At 35.4% G+C, this 15,994-nt stretch overlaps 3 protein-coding genes across 4 annotated transcripts; 2 read left to right on the forward strand and 1 right to left on the reverse strand.

Moving 5' to 3' along the window:
• The first annotated feature begins 29 nt into the window (after nt 1-29).
• On the forward strand, nt 30-3,112 carry LOC111365743 (7-deoxyloganetic acid glucosyltransferase-like). Its single transcript, XM_022986281.1, has 2 exons — nt 30-711; nt 2,020-3,112. Exons 1-2 carry the CDS (start codon nt 204-206, stop codon nt 2,973-2,975), a joined length of 1,464 nt encoding a protein of 487 aa, XP_022842049.1. The 5' UTR covers nt 30-203; the 3' UTR covers nt 2,976-3,112.
• Nucleotides 3,113-4,713: 1,601 nt separating this feature from the next.
• LOC111365808 (copper transporter 6-like) lies at nt 4,714-5,516 on the forward strand. The gene has a single exon (XM_022986326.1). It carries the CDS (start codon nt 4,865-4,867, stop codon nt 5,312-5,314), a length of 450 nt encoding a protein of 149 aa, XP_022842094.1. The 5' UTR covers nt 4,714-4,864; the 3' UTR covers nt 5,315-5,516.
• Nucleotides 5,517-5,598: 82 nt separating this feature from the next.
• LOC111365792 (peptidyl-prolyl cis-trans isomerase PASTICCINO1) lies at nt 5,599-14,886 on the reverse strand. Of its 2 annotated transcripts, XM_022986317.1 has the most exons (20): nt 14,633-14,886; nt 14,448-14,532; nt 14,220-14,289; nt 13,567-13,664; nt 12,409-12,531; nt 11,910-11,942; nt 11,339-11,397; nt 11,084-11,168; nt 10,802-10,960; nt 9,875-9,932; nt 9,622-9,770; nt 9,354-9,451; nt 9,148-9,217; nt 8,474-8,533; nt 7,815-7,871; nt 7,537-7,605; nt 7,283-7,360; nt 6,504-6,605; nt 6,356-6,427; nt 5,599-6,089 (listed from the first exon to the last, which is right to left on the reverse strand). In XM_022986317.1, exons 1-20 carry the CDS (start codon nt 14,704-14,706, stop codon nt 5,787-5,789), a joined length of 1,902 nt encoding a protein of 633 aa, XP_022842085.1. In that variant the 5' UTR covers nt 14,707-14,886; the 3' UTR covers nt 5,599-5,786. The 2 variants fall into 2 exon arrangements, with proteins under 2 accessions (XP_022842085.1, XP_022842087.1); XM_022986319.1 differs by lacking the exon at nt 7,537-7,605 and having other exon boundaries at nt 14,633-14,806.
• Nucleotides 14,887-15,994: the final 1,108 nt, after the last annotated feature.

Genomic DNA, 15,994 nt, shown 5'->3' on the forward strand with positions numbered 1-15,994 from the left:
TGTTTGGAAGCTACCTTTTGTCCATAGCTGTTGGGCATCTTTCTGATGTAACCACTCCTTTTCTAATTGTTTATTCTTAATCAAATCATCATATCTAGGCCTTATTTCACCCATTCAATTCCCTTCCCCACCCACAAAAAATCCATATAAATATCTCCATATTTACAGGGCTTTTGGCAATCAGAATAAGGGATAAGTGTCCAATGGAGAAGAAGAATTTCGCCATGGATGCTCCTCATCTAGTACTTTTGCCCTTCCCTGCACAAGGCCACATCAAACCCATGCTCATATTAGCTCAACTTCTCTGCCACGGCGGCAACTTCAACATCACCTTCGTCAACACTGAACACAACCACAGCCGGCTTCTCAAGCTCATAGATCAACCAGCCTTCAGCCGCCTCTTTCCGACACTCCAGTTCATGTCCATTCCAGATGGGCTTCCGCCGGAGCATCCGAGGGCTGGCCCCTCCGTTGTTGACTTGTTCTTTTCTACTAGTTCAGTGAGCAAGCCGGAATTCAGGAATCTGATTGTTTCTGTTAGCCAGGAACCGACGTGTATTATAGCAGATGGGATTATGTCATTTGCTGTTGATGTCGCCGATGAGCTTGGAATACCTGTTATCACGTTCCGGACTTACAGTGCAACCTGTACTTGGATTTATTTTCACCTTCAGAAGCTCATCCAGAATGGAGAAATTCCAGTTCTTCAAGGTAAAAATCTCACTTTTAATCATGATAAAAACTAACCTATTAATCTCTCCGTAGTAAAAAAAATGGCTAGAACTTTTGGGCCGTTGGTTTGCCGTCTTCGGCCCATTTTTCATTTTTCGTTTTCGAAAACGCGATAAACGCGTTTTGTCCGTCATTTTCGAAAACACATTTTAAAAAACGAGTTAAAATTTATAATTGAAAACGCAAATCGACTTTTTATCGTTTTCAGTATTTTCAGTTATAATGTCGTAAACGCTCAAAAAGGACCGTTTTTAGGGAAAACTAAAAATCGTTTTGAAAATGAAAATGGAAACCAACAGTACCTTTAAATTTTGAGTTTGAGTAATACTGATACTATTTATGATTAATAATAGGAGAGAGAAAATAATAAATGAGAGAAAAATAAGAAGAGATGGCTTAAATTTTTGTTGATTCATCTCATCTAACAAAACTTCTATTTCTAAGTAAACCTCTTCGCCATAGCTAGACAAAGTCCCTCAACATTGTATTGAAAATTGATAGTTTGCTTTTGTGTCAGTAAATTTTTTATGCAATTCATAATAACATTGTGGATGCTCTACATACTTATGTCTAGTTAGTCGCGAGTCCATTCACTGTCTAATGGAGGGTGATGCATTTTAAGGAAATTGCTGTTTGTTACAGCCCCCTCACAAGTGGGGGGTGCAAATTTTTTATTGCGCGTGGACCCTTCGAGCTGTGAGAGAGCTGTAAGCGATGCTGTGTGCACAACACCGCCCTGCATTTTAATCCATTGAACAATAAAGTAAAGAATTCAATACCGCCTAAGTTAGCTCAAAACATGTCATGATAGCAGCTGGGAAAAATCAGTCCTGTGCTCCTTTCACATCATATGGTTATGAGTCATTAATCTCTAACGGGTGATTTCGGGGATCCCGATCTTATTCAAATTGGTGAATTTAGATTTCGAAACGACTGGGATCATGTAAACGTTAGAATTGCACACAACTCTCGTATGATTCATAGTTAGAGGACAAAAATGTTATATTCAAATTAAATGAAAATTACCTGCCATTTTAATGTCTAAGTTCATAAATTCAAATAAGTCGTGTCCCTGAACTTTACTTTTAAAAGATTAAAAACACACAATCTCACTACTGAAAAAGTTTATCGAGCACAATGGATCGACCTTAATCTACCCTAAAAGCTGAGATAAGGCACTGTGCATTGGAAAAAGAAAGTTAACTTGGAGTAAATTTGACTCCAATACACAATACACCTGTGTCCCTGCCTGATTGTCCTATCACTAAAAAGTTTACATGATAGCAGGAAATGAAGACATGGACAAGCAAATTTCTTGCATTCCTGGGCTGGAAAACGTTTTAAGACGCCGAGATCTTCCAAGTATCTGCAAACTAGAACCCGATAGCCCGATTCTGCAGTTTTACATTACCCAGGCCTCGAAAATGACTCGAGCTTCTGCCCTCATTCTCAACACTTTTCAAGAACTGGAAACTCCAATGATCACTCATCTACAGTCTATTTTTCCTACAGTTTATACAATTGGTCCATTGCACTCACTCTTGAACTCCATCATCGTTGATTCTCCATCCAAAAACTCATCAAGTTTGATCGAAATGGATGAATCCTGTATCAAATGGCTTGATGCTCAGCACCCAAAATCAGTACTGTATGTTAGTTTCGGCAGTGTCATTGTATTGTCTCATGACCAATTCTTGGAGTTCTGGTATGGGCTTGTGAACAGTGGAAAGCCATTTTTATGGGCCATTAGGCCCGACTTGATTGTGGACTATAATGGGCCGAACAACATACCAGAGGAACTGAAATGGGCCAGTAAGGAAATGGGCTGTATAGTTAGTTGGGCCCCACAAGAGGATGTTCTGGCCCATCAAGCTATAGGTGGGTTTTTGACCCATAGTGGATGGAACTCTACTTTGGAGAGTATTTATTCAGGTGTGCCAATGATTTGTTGGCCCATGATTGCGGACCAACAAGTGAACAGTAGGTGTGTGAGTGAAATGTGGAAAGTAGGGCTTGATTTGAAGGACACGTGTGACAGATCAACGGTGGAAAAACTTGTAAGAGATGTAATGGAGAATAAGGTTGAAGAAGTCATGGCGTCAACGGTGAAGAATGCAAGGTTGGCCCATGATAGCATTCATGAAGGTGGGTCATCACATGGCAATATCAAGAAACTGGTGCAAGACATAATATCAATTCATTCGAGAAAAATTGCAGTGAATAAAGAAATTATGTCCTTTTGACCTGCACCAGATAGCATTTTCTAGAGAATGCTTTTATTAAAAGATTTGAGATGTAAATGATTATATTAGAAGGTTGGGGACCTGATAATATATTTTTGAAAGATTTTGTTTCAATTTTGACCTTTCTTTGAGCAAAATTTCCTTACATTTTATGTTTATTTTCTCTATTAAAATAACGTAAAATGAATAATCTACCATCTTCTTTAAAAGAAAGAAATAATATAAAAAAAATTGTATTTAGAGTTCCTAATTTTTTTAAAAAGTACAAACGAATCTCACGTTAAGTAATTCAAAAATTTCTAAGAAAAGAAAAATATTTATCTTCCCAATTAACACCCCTTTCGCCCATCCCCTACAAACCACCATCAAAATAATTAAAAAGAGAACTAAAAGCATAAAAAGAAAAGAATTAAAAAAAAAAATGATGCTTCTGATTTTATTCAAGAATAGATAAATTCCTATATATGAGGCAAAAGATATTTGGATGAGGAAGAAAAACTATTTTTTCTATTTTAAATTCTTTTGTTACTTTTTTTTGTTCATATTTTTAATTCTCTTTTTAATTATTTTGATGGTGGTGGAGGAGAGGATGAGTGTAGAGGTAAGCGTAGGTGAATTAATTGTGAAGATAAAATATTTTTCTTTTGCTACAATGTTTTAAATTGTTTAATGTCAGACTTGCTGTACTTTCTAAAAAAATTGGAACTCTAAATGCGTTTATTATTATTATTATTATTATTATTATTATTATTATTATTATTATTATTATTATTATTATTATTATTATTATTCATTCTTTGGTTACTTTTTTTTAATACTTTAATTCTCTTTTTAATTATTTTGGTAGTGGGGGTGGAGAGTAAGAGATGGGCGTAAGGGGTGTTAACTGGGAAAATAAAATATTGTTCTTTTGTTACACTGTTTTAAAGTGTTTAACACAAGACTCGTTTGTACTTTTTAAAAATTTTGAAACTCTAAATGTAATTTTTTTATTTGTTTATTTAAAGAATATGGTAAATTGATTATTTTACAATATTTTAATGATGAAAATAGACGATAAGGAACTTTTGCGTAAACAAAGGAGGACCTAAGTGCCCGGTGTCAAAATTGAAACGATAGAGATGATTTGCGTAATAAAGATAGATAGGATTGTTTTGCGTCAATTAGGATTTAATGGAGCATGGCGAAAATGATCACATCCACAAGAAAGGTTTCAAATGAGGGTGTAAATGTCAAGTTTAAAACGATATGAATTATTTTCTCAATGAGTACAAATGATAGGAATGTTTTTTTGTTAATTACCTTTTCCAATAATATGATAACAACAAGCATTCATAATTTGTTTTGATGCATATTGGTCCCAAAGGTGCGTGCAGAGGACGCTAGTAGAGTTTTCCACAACTATTGACTGATGAATTGAAAGTACAATTTCCATATGCAATAATGCTATTCAAACGAGGTTTAAACAGGGGGCTTTGACTGGTGTTGTGTTGGTAGCACTTATATGTATTTTTTTTCTAACTGTTCAATAATGTTGTGTCACGTATGTCCCTTTTTTTAACCTTATCACTGAAACTATCATTGTAGCAACACTCGTATGTATGATATCATACTAATACTAATTATAAAACGCGTATAGTTTGGGTTGAGTAGGTGCAAATTTGTCAAAATGATAATTGACAGGTTTTGTCAATTGTCACCATCTCCTAGTCTTGAGTACGACGAAACTTCATTAGGAGAACCAAAATTTAAAGATGGCATCATTTATCTATTTTGCATCTTTGGTATTCTCTCCAAGAAGCATATGAATAATCGACACCCCCACAAAGTATTCCTATCTTTAAATCTGTCTAATTCCCATACAAAATTCTCTCTTCTCCTCCCAAAAAATGTCTCACGATCATGACCATGGCACCATGCCAATGCCCATGTCACCTGATTCCATGTACAATAACAGTATGAACATGAATGATATGGCCATGCACATGAACTTCTTTTGGGGCAAAGATGTGGTGGTTCTGTTTGATGGGTGGCCAAACGGCCGCCTTGGTATGTACATACTGGCTCTGGCCTTTGTGTTCTTGCTAGCGGTGGCGGTTGAAATCTTGGCGGCGGTGCCTATAAAGCCAAGGATGAGGCCTTTGAGTGGTGGGTTGCTTCAGGCGGCTGTTTATGCTGTTCGTATGGCTCTTGCTTACTTGATCATGCTCTCTGTCATGTCCTTCAACGTCGGAATTTTTATTGTTGCGGTGGCTGGCCACGCGGTGGGGTGTTTTATCGTCAAGTACCGTCCGATTGCGGCGGTTTATATGGCGGCGAACGACGCTCCTAAAGTGTAGTTATACTCTGTGTGTGTGCGCTTCTCAAGTTTGTCTGTGTATTTCTTTTTTGATTTCCTTCTTTCCGAAGTCCGATTTAAATTTTTGGTGTGATTTTCATTTTTACTTCATACAATATTTGAAGACAATGATCAAATAAATGAAAGACGAAATGAATAATAAAACCAGGTGGCCATTGAGGCCCGGCAGCCTTAGAGAATTTTTCCATGCAGTCTATTTTTATTTACTTTAAATTAATCGAAAAACAGAAAATCCTCAACAGAAGCAAGTGAAATTTCAAAGCATAAGTAAAACAGAAGGAAATTCCTCCAATTTCATTCAAGAAACCAAGTAATTTCTGCTCTTACGATCGCCTCACTTTGTCTTGCCCTTTTGTAATGGCATACATTATTTAATTGGTACAAGTGATTTTCCTTGAAAGTTAAATCCAAGTTCGTTTGGCTCGCATGAGAAGAATCTAAGATACTATAACTCACAAAATGGTACATCTGTCTAATCCAAGGGCTGTGAAAAATCTTCTGCCACTAGGCCAAAAACCGGACAAAAAACCCATACGAGTTTGAGCATTAGCCTGAGGAACATTCTCCTTGTTACTCTGCAAATGAATTCGAGCAGTAGCTGGATTTCCGTTACTATCTAAATCATCCCCATCATCAATCTCGTGGGATTCGTCAAGAACTTGATCTCCTGTATCGCTCACTCCAGCCTCTGCAATCTCTCCAGGCTTCTTGTCGAACAGTCCCTTAAATTGCTTCCGAGCCCTTTTGTGGAGTTCCTGTTTTATGAGAGGGAGGCAAATGTTACAGGGTTATGCTTGGGGTACATTGTGGCATCCATCATGTGTCCAAAATGGACACCCGGCACCTCGATATTGGCCGAGGTGCTGGTGGGCCATGACATGGCAGGCACCTCGGCCAATATCGAGGTGCCGGATGTCCATTTTGGACACCATGTTGGACACCTCGGTGTACCTTGAGCATTTTCCAATGTTAAATTCAATAGATTTGAAGCAAAATTCCAACGTGTTTCAATTCAACCAACCTGCTCCTCTTTATTGAGGCTAACAAGAGCCGCTTTTGCAGTTGACTCGGAAGATTTATCAATGGTCATCATCTATAACATGCTTAAACTTGATTAGTTAATTGTAACCTATTGCACGCTCAAAGTTAATTAGGTAATTGTAATATACCTTATTGAAATCCTCTCTAGCTTCTTCAAAATCTCCAGCAGACATGTATGCCATTCCACGGCGGTAGAGCGCTTTTACATGAACAGGATTTGCATCCAACACCTGTATAACATCATAGAAACACGCATTAACTTGTTACATCTGAAACAACCGAATTGCAAAAGTTCATGGGGAATTCAGGCTCAAAGGAACTTTTGTGAAACAGGAAAATTGCAAAAGTTCATGGGAAATTCAGGCTAATAGGAACTTTTGTGAAACAGGAAAATTGCTTAAGCATGAATAGCGCAGTAGCAGCTTGTGCATTCATTCACTCTTTTATCGAATGCTATGGAATGTGAACCAAAGACGGTTGGAAGTGTAGTTATAGCATGATTTTGCAGCTACAGTATGGATTTACACGACATTTGCTTGTCAATTTTCGTCTTTCCTCGCTCCCCAAAACAAGAGAAAAAGATGATAATGGAATTCAAAAATAAGAAGCCCAAAGTAAGGGCATGGAAACCTATACAGATCAGAATCCTAGAAAATTCAAATATTCGTTTCAGACTGTCATTAGTTCTAAACTCACCATTAGTTCTGCATTCCTCTGAAACGAGAAAAAGCACAGTATTTTTTGCATCAAAAAGGATAAAGCATGAATGCATACAGAAGGGGTGCATAGAAGGACATAATTAGCACCTAAATTCCAAAATTTAAAATTACACTACCGAGAACTAGTTTCAACAGCACAATGATAGTAATATATAAGCTCGACAGACCAAATACAGCATTACAATTACCTTATTGCATGCTTCAATTGACTTCCTTGGTTCTCCCATTTTCAGAAAGCAGGCAGCCACGTTCAGATGCAACAAATTCTTCAAGCATTTGGATTGAAAGATAGAAACAGGAAAAGTTTTAAATGCACAGATTAATTCCACAAGTCACCAAAAATCCTATGGACTTTTACTGGTAACAACCTTGAATTAGAGTTTTCTACACAATGATTAACTAGAACTTAGAAGACTTCCCAATTTCATATAGTCATCCTTACTCTTGTATTGGAAAATTCTTTTCCCTCATCATCATCTTGAGGATTGACATGATTAAATTCACGAAGTACCTGTAAAATAATTACCAAATATGTATACAACATTTTTTAATGGAAAATGCATCTAACCAAAAGTTATAGAATTTTGAGCTTAAGTGATACTAAGCTTGACAACATCAGGATTCTCACAAATTGTAATTGATGCTAAATCAAGTCCAACTCCCACAGAAAAAATAAAAGGGAGACAAAAATGCTTGGACATAAAAGAAGCAGAAATTTACGTGCTCATATTTTGCCTTTGCAAGTTCATATTTGCCTTCTTTGAATAGCCTGTTACCCTGAAAATGAACAATTACCAAGAAATCAGTTTCCATCAAGAAGTAAAAATTTCAAACTTCAATTGAATATGGCATGCTTTCTGATAGCGTACAATCAATAACCAGCAATCTTATATGAAATTTGTTAATGCGGCGGACAAACTCAAAAACCTATTTTTACATTAAGGACTTTCTGCGTGAATTTCCTGATGAGCATATCAAATTTCAAACATTAGTTTCTGAATGCTATCATTATTTATGACACTGAAAGCACTCAGCCTTTGAATTGATTTGCCAAACCTGCATTTATTTCTCTTAAAACATTCTTTCCTGAAGCACAGTAACCCAAGGCAAAGTTTGGTGGAATGAAGATGTTTATTTGTTGCAATCACCAGTTATAAAAACAAATTTACATCAATAGATTTTGTATTATTAAGTTGAACATCAGTCAATATTTTTCATAATAAAGCTACCAAATGTTGGCACTAATATTCAAAAGTCAAGTTAGCACATTGCCTACTGCCACTCAAATTAGAAATCCAAGCAGTAAATTATAGGGACCTTTTTTATGCTACAAAAATTATTGAAGACTAAAACTATAGATAGTCATGTAACATACATACCGTGCCTTTAATCTTCTCGACGTCCTCCATTATTTCTCTAAAGTTGAAACCAGTCCAATCCTGCAACAAGGATTTAAATCATGAACAAAAAACATATGTTTGTGCAACAAAGCAAGCAGAAACCTAGAAAAATAAAAAGATTATATGAATTTAAAAAAAATAAAATTTAATGCCCGCAGATATCCAACATTTGGGGGTATATAACAGTGTCTTGACACAACTATAATCTCAAGGTTCAAAGTTACGCACAGGCTATAAAATGTAAAAACTTGGACCCAGAAGCATACATTAAACCCATTCTTCGGTAGAGAACCCTCATAATACTAGCCAATTCCATAGATAACAATTCACTTTATACGGTAGAATTAGTGTTATAATACTGAAGGTTTAAAATGTATAAAACATCCAAATCATGGGCATGCATCTCCTATCAATAAAAATGTACAACATTTTGTCCAAGATCAATACATTTCCTTTCACTTTAATTATTAGTGCGTTCACTTCGATCATTCAACAAAAAGAACAAAATTATATAGACTTGCCACATGCATTTATAACATATGCCCCACTATAGTTCAAATTTATATTCCACTGTCTAACACAAAATTCAAACAAGTTTCACAGAAGGCCCATCCCTTTTCAATTTTCTATTTTGTGTTCTTGAGTTTCTGCACCTTTTGCTTCTCATAATCAAGAAGCTCAATCTCCCACTGGATATCAGCACCTTGAGGAACATTAGCTGGCCTGATCCAACAAAATAAATATGAGGATATAGCTAACTAGAATGCTTTTCATTGATAAAAATGAAGACAGGACAACGCGTGCATGTTGAGTGATTATATATTTTTAGCAAGAGAGTGTTGATAAAACAAAATTTAACCTAGGAAATTTGTCGTAAGCATAATCAGGAGGGCATGTAACAAGAGCTATCTCTCCAGGCAACATCAGTCGGGTGCACATTTCAAACCCTTCAGGCACCTGATTGCAAAAGGGAATCATAACTTATCAAAATAAGTGACAGCCAGAACCCCGTAATGTGGCACACTACAATGCACTTCAGAGGATGAGAAATGGCAATATGCAATTTTTTTTTTTTTTTTTTTTTTTTTTTTTTAAGATTTGCTTTTAGGGCATAAAAATTGGCTTACAAGCCCTTCCCCTGATCTGAACTCCAAAGGCTGACCATTGTTATCAACTTTTGTATCGTAGAATACAGTCTTTTCTGCATTGAGAAGCATCCCCTTGTAATGGACATGTAGGAGACTGTCACGAAGTGGGCAATCCATAGGAAATTCACCTAATTTTTCACAAAATTTGGACAGCATATATAACTATAATTTTTTGCAAAACAAAATGCAAATATTAGGCTCAAATAAAGTTTAAACTAAAGTTCAAAAACACCTCTTCCATCATGAATCCGGCGTTTTATTAGTCGTCCATCTCCAAGCACATCCCGCACCTGTATATTCATGATAAGACATTTCAAAGGAACTCAAAGCAAAGAGATCGATGTGATTCTAGAGAGAAATAAGGAAAGATAGCATGGAAATAACTATTTTGTCCTCCGCAGTATATTCCTAGAAAGAAGCTTTGACATTAACTTATCGACCAATTCCCAGTGGTTTTGCTTAAATAATTCTACATAAAGACATATGCTTAGGATAACTTGTGTAGAAGTTAAAAGACATACAAATACAACCGGCATTAGTAGAGCAGCTATGAGAAACTAAAGCACGGTAACTGTATTTCACCTATGTATAACATTACAACTCGAATGAGAGAGGACCGCATTATCAACAATCATATCAATCAACAAGAATGAATATCTTTACAATTTTACGTTTACAAGGAGGTTATTTATGATACCAGAAGTTAAGGGTCTGAGACAAAAGTGTGTGAGGCTACCATGATAAACATGAGTGATGTGGAAACGAAATACTCAAAAAAGAAAATTTCATGTTAGGCCCATACGGTTTCAAGTATATTTGATCATTGACAATGGAATTACATTTGTTAAAAGAGTTCTGATGAAGAAAAAAATCAACAGTGATAGATAGCATCTGTCACACCTTTCAGAAAGAATGACATCAAAATTATATCAAGAGGCTAAGGACAAGAAAGATAAAAACATAAATGTGATTTGATGCTATAAAATTAGCAAAGTAAAATGTTATAGAAGTTATCCACATATAAGGCAATATTTATTTGAAAATGATCCACATAGGTCCTAGGTAATCACATTAAATGTTTGACAATTTCTCTTCCACATAAAACAGAGCAACGTGAATCCTGAGGCAACTATAGCAGTAATGGAGGAGAACTGCTTACCTGAACAAAATGTACCAGCTCCACCTCAAAATGGACTTCTTCAATACTTTCTACTGTGGGGATCAGAGGGCACTGAGTCAAATACTTATTAGTAACATAAATTACCGCCTTTTCTCCTCTTGACATTGTTCCCATTCCCATCTCAAGACCTTCAGGTACCTAACTTACAAACAATAATTCTTATCTCTAAATTTGGACTGAGGAAATATGACTACTCAAAAAAATCAGTAAATATAAGATACCAAGATAAAAGCCATGAAGCCGCAGGAATTCGATACTGACCTCAGACTTTCCAAAAGTAAAGAAAAAGGGTTCTCCTTGAGTATGTGACACAATCAATTTTCCATCACCCGACTTTGCCAAAATCCTATTAGCAATCAAACATAACATAAATTTGTATTGAGCAGATGCATGGTTGAAAAGGCTCATCATAATGACCATGAAAAGAACAAAAGGCTAGAATGAGTTCGGATCAAGTGTATGAAAAGAATTAAAACAATAGGAAACAGGACAGGAAAAGAAAGAAGAATTTTGTACCAAACTTTAACTTCGTATGGTTCTCTAGGTGTTTCCCAACCTTGTCCTTCTACTGTGACCTGTTAAGACAAGTAAAAATCAAAACGCAGTATTTATTTGAACCTCACATTCCTGAAAATAATATTTTGCTTCATGCATGCATAGCACAAAGTCTAGTTAATCATTATATTTGCAAAGCGCTATTTGTACTTCAAATAATTTCAGAATTGTGAAGATACTTTGTAAATGCTTATAAACAACTTAGTAACATACAAAACGCTCCTGTAGTTTAGGGCAAAGACGGAATCAGATTGTTTTCAAGAAAGAGTCCTCGACCAAAAAGTGTGTAGGTATTGCCCAGACTCCACAGTATGATAAAAACAGTCAATAAAATTCACTTTTCAGCAGTGGCATCAGAGTGGCGCTAGACTGAATAAATTCCCTTAAACAATCAACTAAAGGATATCTATCAGCAGATTTGACAACAGGGGAAGAATATATTAACACTATTCAGAATATTCATTGCGGAGAGTTCCATGTTAAAAACAAACAATTGTAATTATACAAAAGCAGCTGTTTATATTCCATTTACCTTCTTTAAGACGCCTAAATCTTCACTAATAACCTGAAAAATTAAAGAAATAAATCCAAAAAAACACATGAGTATAAAACTACTCTACATTCAAAATCACATGGAAAATGATAGTGAAGACTAGATAGCATGAAATGCTCAAAAACCAAATCAGAAGCTAAGAGGAAAATTTGACAACCCGAACTGCAGTCAAAGAAGCATTTAATAGTCTAACTATTTATCCATGCTTAAAACCAACTTTTCCACAAAGAAATCGGGTTATCTTAGCAGGGTAAAACGCTTTACAGCATATATCAAAAAAAAAAAAAAAAAAAAGTTGCTCTCGCTCTCTCTCTACATATTTTATAAAATTGTACAAACAACTGACTTCACAATTCCATGTAAATGAGGCTATGTTATCTTTTGTAAAACTAAAAGAAGCAAAGTAAAATCCCTATCACAGATTTAAGAAGTTAGATGATATATAAGAAGACAATGGTAGAAAACACAACATTCTTGCCTTGACTTTAGAGAATTCAATCAACTCAATCTCAAAATGAAGTTCATCATCCTTTGGAAAGCCATCCGCAACTGTAACAGGGCAATTTTCCTCACCATAATGCAGCTCGGGTTTCATCTTGAACTGAAATCAAACATATCACCATCTCAAACACGAATAAAAGAACATAAAAATCACCAAGTGTAACAAAGCAACTAACTACCAATCATCACCCGAATTGCATAAAATTTCATGAATTTCTAAAGCGACACTGATAATAACCTCCTGTTCATGACTGAATGTTATTATTTTCTTTTTGACATGCCCATAAATAAAGTTTGCTTTCCCAAAATGGATATCAGATTTCAAAAATATGCCTAATTAAAAGTACTTGATATGGCTGATAAGCATTCTTGCTTATTAGTTTTGAAGGTAGGTGGAATGAACTATCACCTAAACTCCATACCAATTCAAAGAGCAGGGTTAACTTGGGGATGGAGGTTGTGATATAATCTGCTCATTCATATTATTTATAGACTACGAGAAAGGAAAACTGAAGGAGAAAAGAAAGATCGACGACATAGTGAGAACAGTAAGAAGAGAACTAATAAAGTGAACAATACAGGGAGAATATACTTAAACAAACTCTCAACCGGTAATTTATGCAATTTTTATGGCTCCATATAAGCATTTCTTTCTCTCTCTATTCCCAACTTCGTAATAACTCTCTTATCTTGCTGAAATAAATACCAGAAACTAGATATATGAGTGGCATGAACATTGTCAAAAATTATTCAAGAAAAGAAATGAGGAAGAAGAAGCACAAGCTTTAAAAATTATTTCACCTATCACTGCAATATAATATGGAAAATATACCTCAGAAGAAGTGGTAAGGGGAGAAGAAGAAAAGGTCGCCAAATTAGATATTCAATTTAACTTAAGGTTGTATAAAAAATTAGAAGAGTGACAAAAAAAACATAATATTATGTAAGTTATGCTTTTAGTTTGCCCGATAGTAAAGCCCTCAAATTATATGTGCATGTGCTTGTGGAGGTTGTCCCAAAAGTGCCTTTAGACATCTTAAACAATATAATGAACCAAACCTACACAATGCTAAAGTATATCTCATACAAAGCTTCTAGCGTTACTTTTTATCTACATAAACAAGTTCCACATTACCATTGCAACTTCACCACTGAACATTGTAGGAAAGCCTTCTAACAATCCCAATATCATCTTGCTTTTACCCAAAACCTGTCTTATCGGGGTACCATTGCCTGTGACATGAGAAAGAGATTTATGACGAATTTCCAGCGAAAAACTTAGATGGTGGACAAGGATATAATAAATTGCATCCATAAAAGGATGCAAAATCAGTTAGATGCATTTTATTACTGCCGTTAAAGTTGAATAGAAAGAACAGTATAGCGCAAAATTGAAAAAACATAAATGCAAATAATAATAATAATAAAAAGACTACAGGGAAGAACACCTGCATCATGATTATAAGGCACTAAGTACGAATTATTAGGTCATGGGAACCCTTCAATGGCTATACCTCTTTGATATATTCCAATAAAAATTCTGTCAGGTGTCAAGAAGTTTACGTACTCCAAAAGCATGAAATATTATTTCCATCCAATATAGAAAGCAAATAATGGAAAATTTTCTAGTTCAATTACATTAAAATGATTAAGCAAATCCCCCGTGGTAAAGTTACAGTCTATTATATATGTTATTTTCTTTTCCTGTTCTTCTACATTATGGTTTTCTGTTATTACTAATTACTTCCAACATCATTGTTTGTGAATGAAGCATAAAGTCCAACTTACCTCCTAATTCTGCTCTTGTTGACTCCACAACCACTCCATCCAGTGTTCGAATAGTACAGTGATACATAACCTACAGATTCCAAAGGAAAAATTGTAATTTCTACATTTTCCCAGTCATCTATGGACGCCGATTCTATAATAACTTCAGAATAACTGAATTACAGTGGATAATAATATAACTGACATTTCCAACACCCTTAATGAACATAATTAAGAACAATAACAAACCTGATCACCATCGCTAGGTGTTTTTTCCCCGCTCCCAGGCCTCATCAGAGCTTTCATCAAACTTCCAGGTGTAATTTTCTTTTTCCTGTATAAAATTCAAGGCTTCAATTTCACCACAAAGAGTTTGAAATAACTATAAAAAGACAAAAAAAAAACACGAAGAAAATGGTTAAAAAAATCCTCGCCTTTTATCATCATCAGAAGCTGGTTTTTTCTTCTGCGATTTGAATTCTTGCTCAGAATCTTCATCCACACCCATATTTCCCAGTAATAGATTAACTCCCGACAGAAACTTTCAATTGCACTGTATGAGCTCGAATATGGCTAAAATGTGCTTGATTCCAAAGATAATATCAAATTAATAATTTATAAGTGGCGAAGAACCCTAGAATAATAGTTAATTAATTAATGCTAGAGAGATTGATAAATTAGGTGAAATGGGTAGAAGACGAGATGACTGTACATTTCTTAAGCTATGAATCTGCGCCGTTGATCATCCAATCTTTCATTGATCAACTCTCACTATAGGTGTGGACTTGGTTCCAAGTGAAATGAACCGAGCCATAAATCAATAAGTTTTTTATAATAAAATTAAATGATTTTTCTTAAAATATGAACCAGACCATTTAGTTCTGGTGTAATTTGTGTTGGTTCTACTCAGGGATGTCAACGAATCGAATCGAATCAGCTAACGAATCGAAAATCGAGGCTCGAGTTCAACTCGAGCTTTTTGAATAGGGTCTTTTTTTACCCGAGTCGAGTCGAGCAAAAACTTGGCCAAAAAATCGAGCTTTCGGCTCGAGTCTTACCAAGCCAAGCTGACTCGATTTTCCCCCCCTTTAAAAGATAGTTTGTAGCACCAGCTGCCTGTGTTTAAATGCAGCAACCAGCTGCCTTATGCATTCTTCTTCTTCTTTTTCGAGCCGGCCCGTGAACCACATGGGCTGGTTTGGCTCAACCTGGACCCCCGGATGAAGTTCGGCTCAAGCTTTTTGCGGGTTGAGCTACGGGCGGCCCGAGCACAAGCCTTTTTCCTCAATCAGTAATTTCTGTACGTATCCGAGCCATATTACTAAACTTTTATATCGTCAAATTATTAATCTTTACTTGACTTAATTTTATTTTGTTTTTAGTGAATAACTCCTTGGAAGCAATTGCAGAGAAAGAATAACGAAAATTGGATAAAAATACAATTTTGAGATCAAACTCCACTTACTAGAAACTGAAGGACTAAGCTCCATTAATTATAATGAAGTGAGGCCTTAGAAGATAAATTATAACTAATTGGGCCTCAAATTAATGGACTTGAAAATTACAAGAACTAAGTGTTTTTAAGATCTCAATTCATAATTAAGAATTACAAATTTTTCTTTAAAAAAATCAAATACAGATAAAATTTTAAATAATAATAATAATAAACCAATCCACCCTACCCCCCATAACCCTAATTCAATTATTCCCCAAACCCTAACATCATTCAACCCTCTTTCTCCCTCTCTCCATCTTCTCTTTGCCAAATACGCACGGTGCCACCACCCCTTCCGACG

This window comes from Olea europaea, chromosome 2, assembly GCF_002742605.1.
Source record: "Olea europaea var. sylvestris chromosome 2, O_europaea_v1, whole genome shotgun sequence".
NCBI lineage: Eukaryota > Viridiplantae > Streptophyta > Magnoliopsida > Lamiales > Oleaceae > Olea > Olea europaea.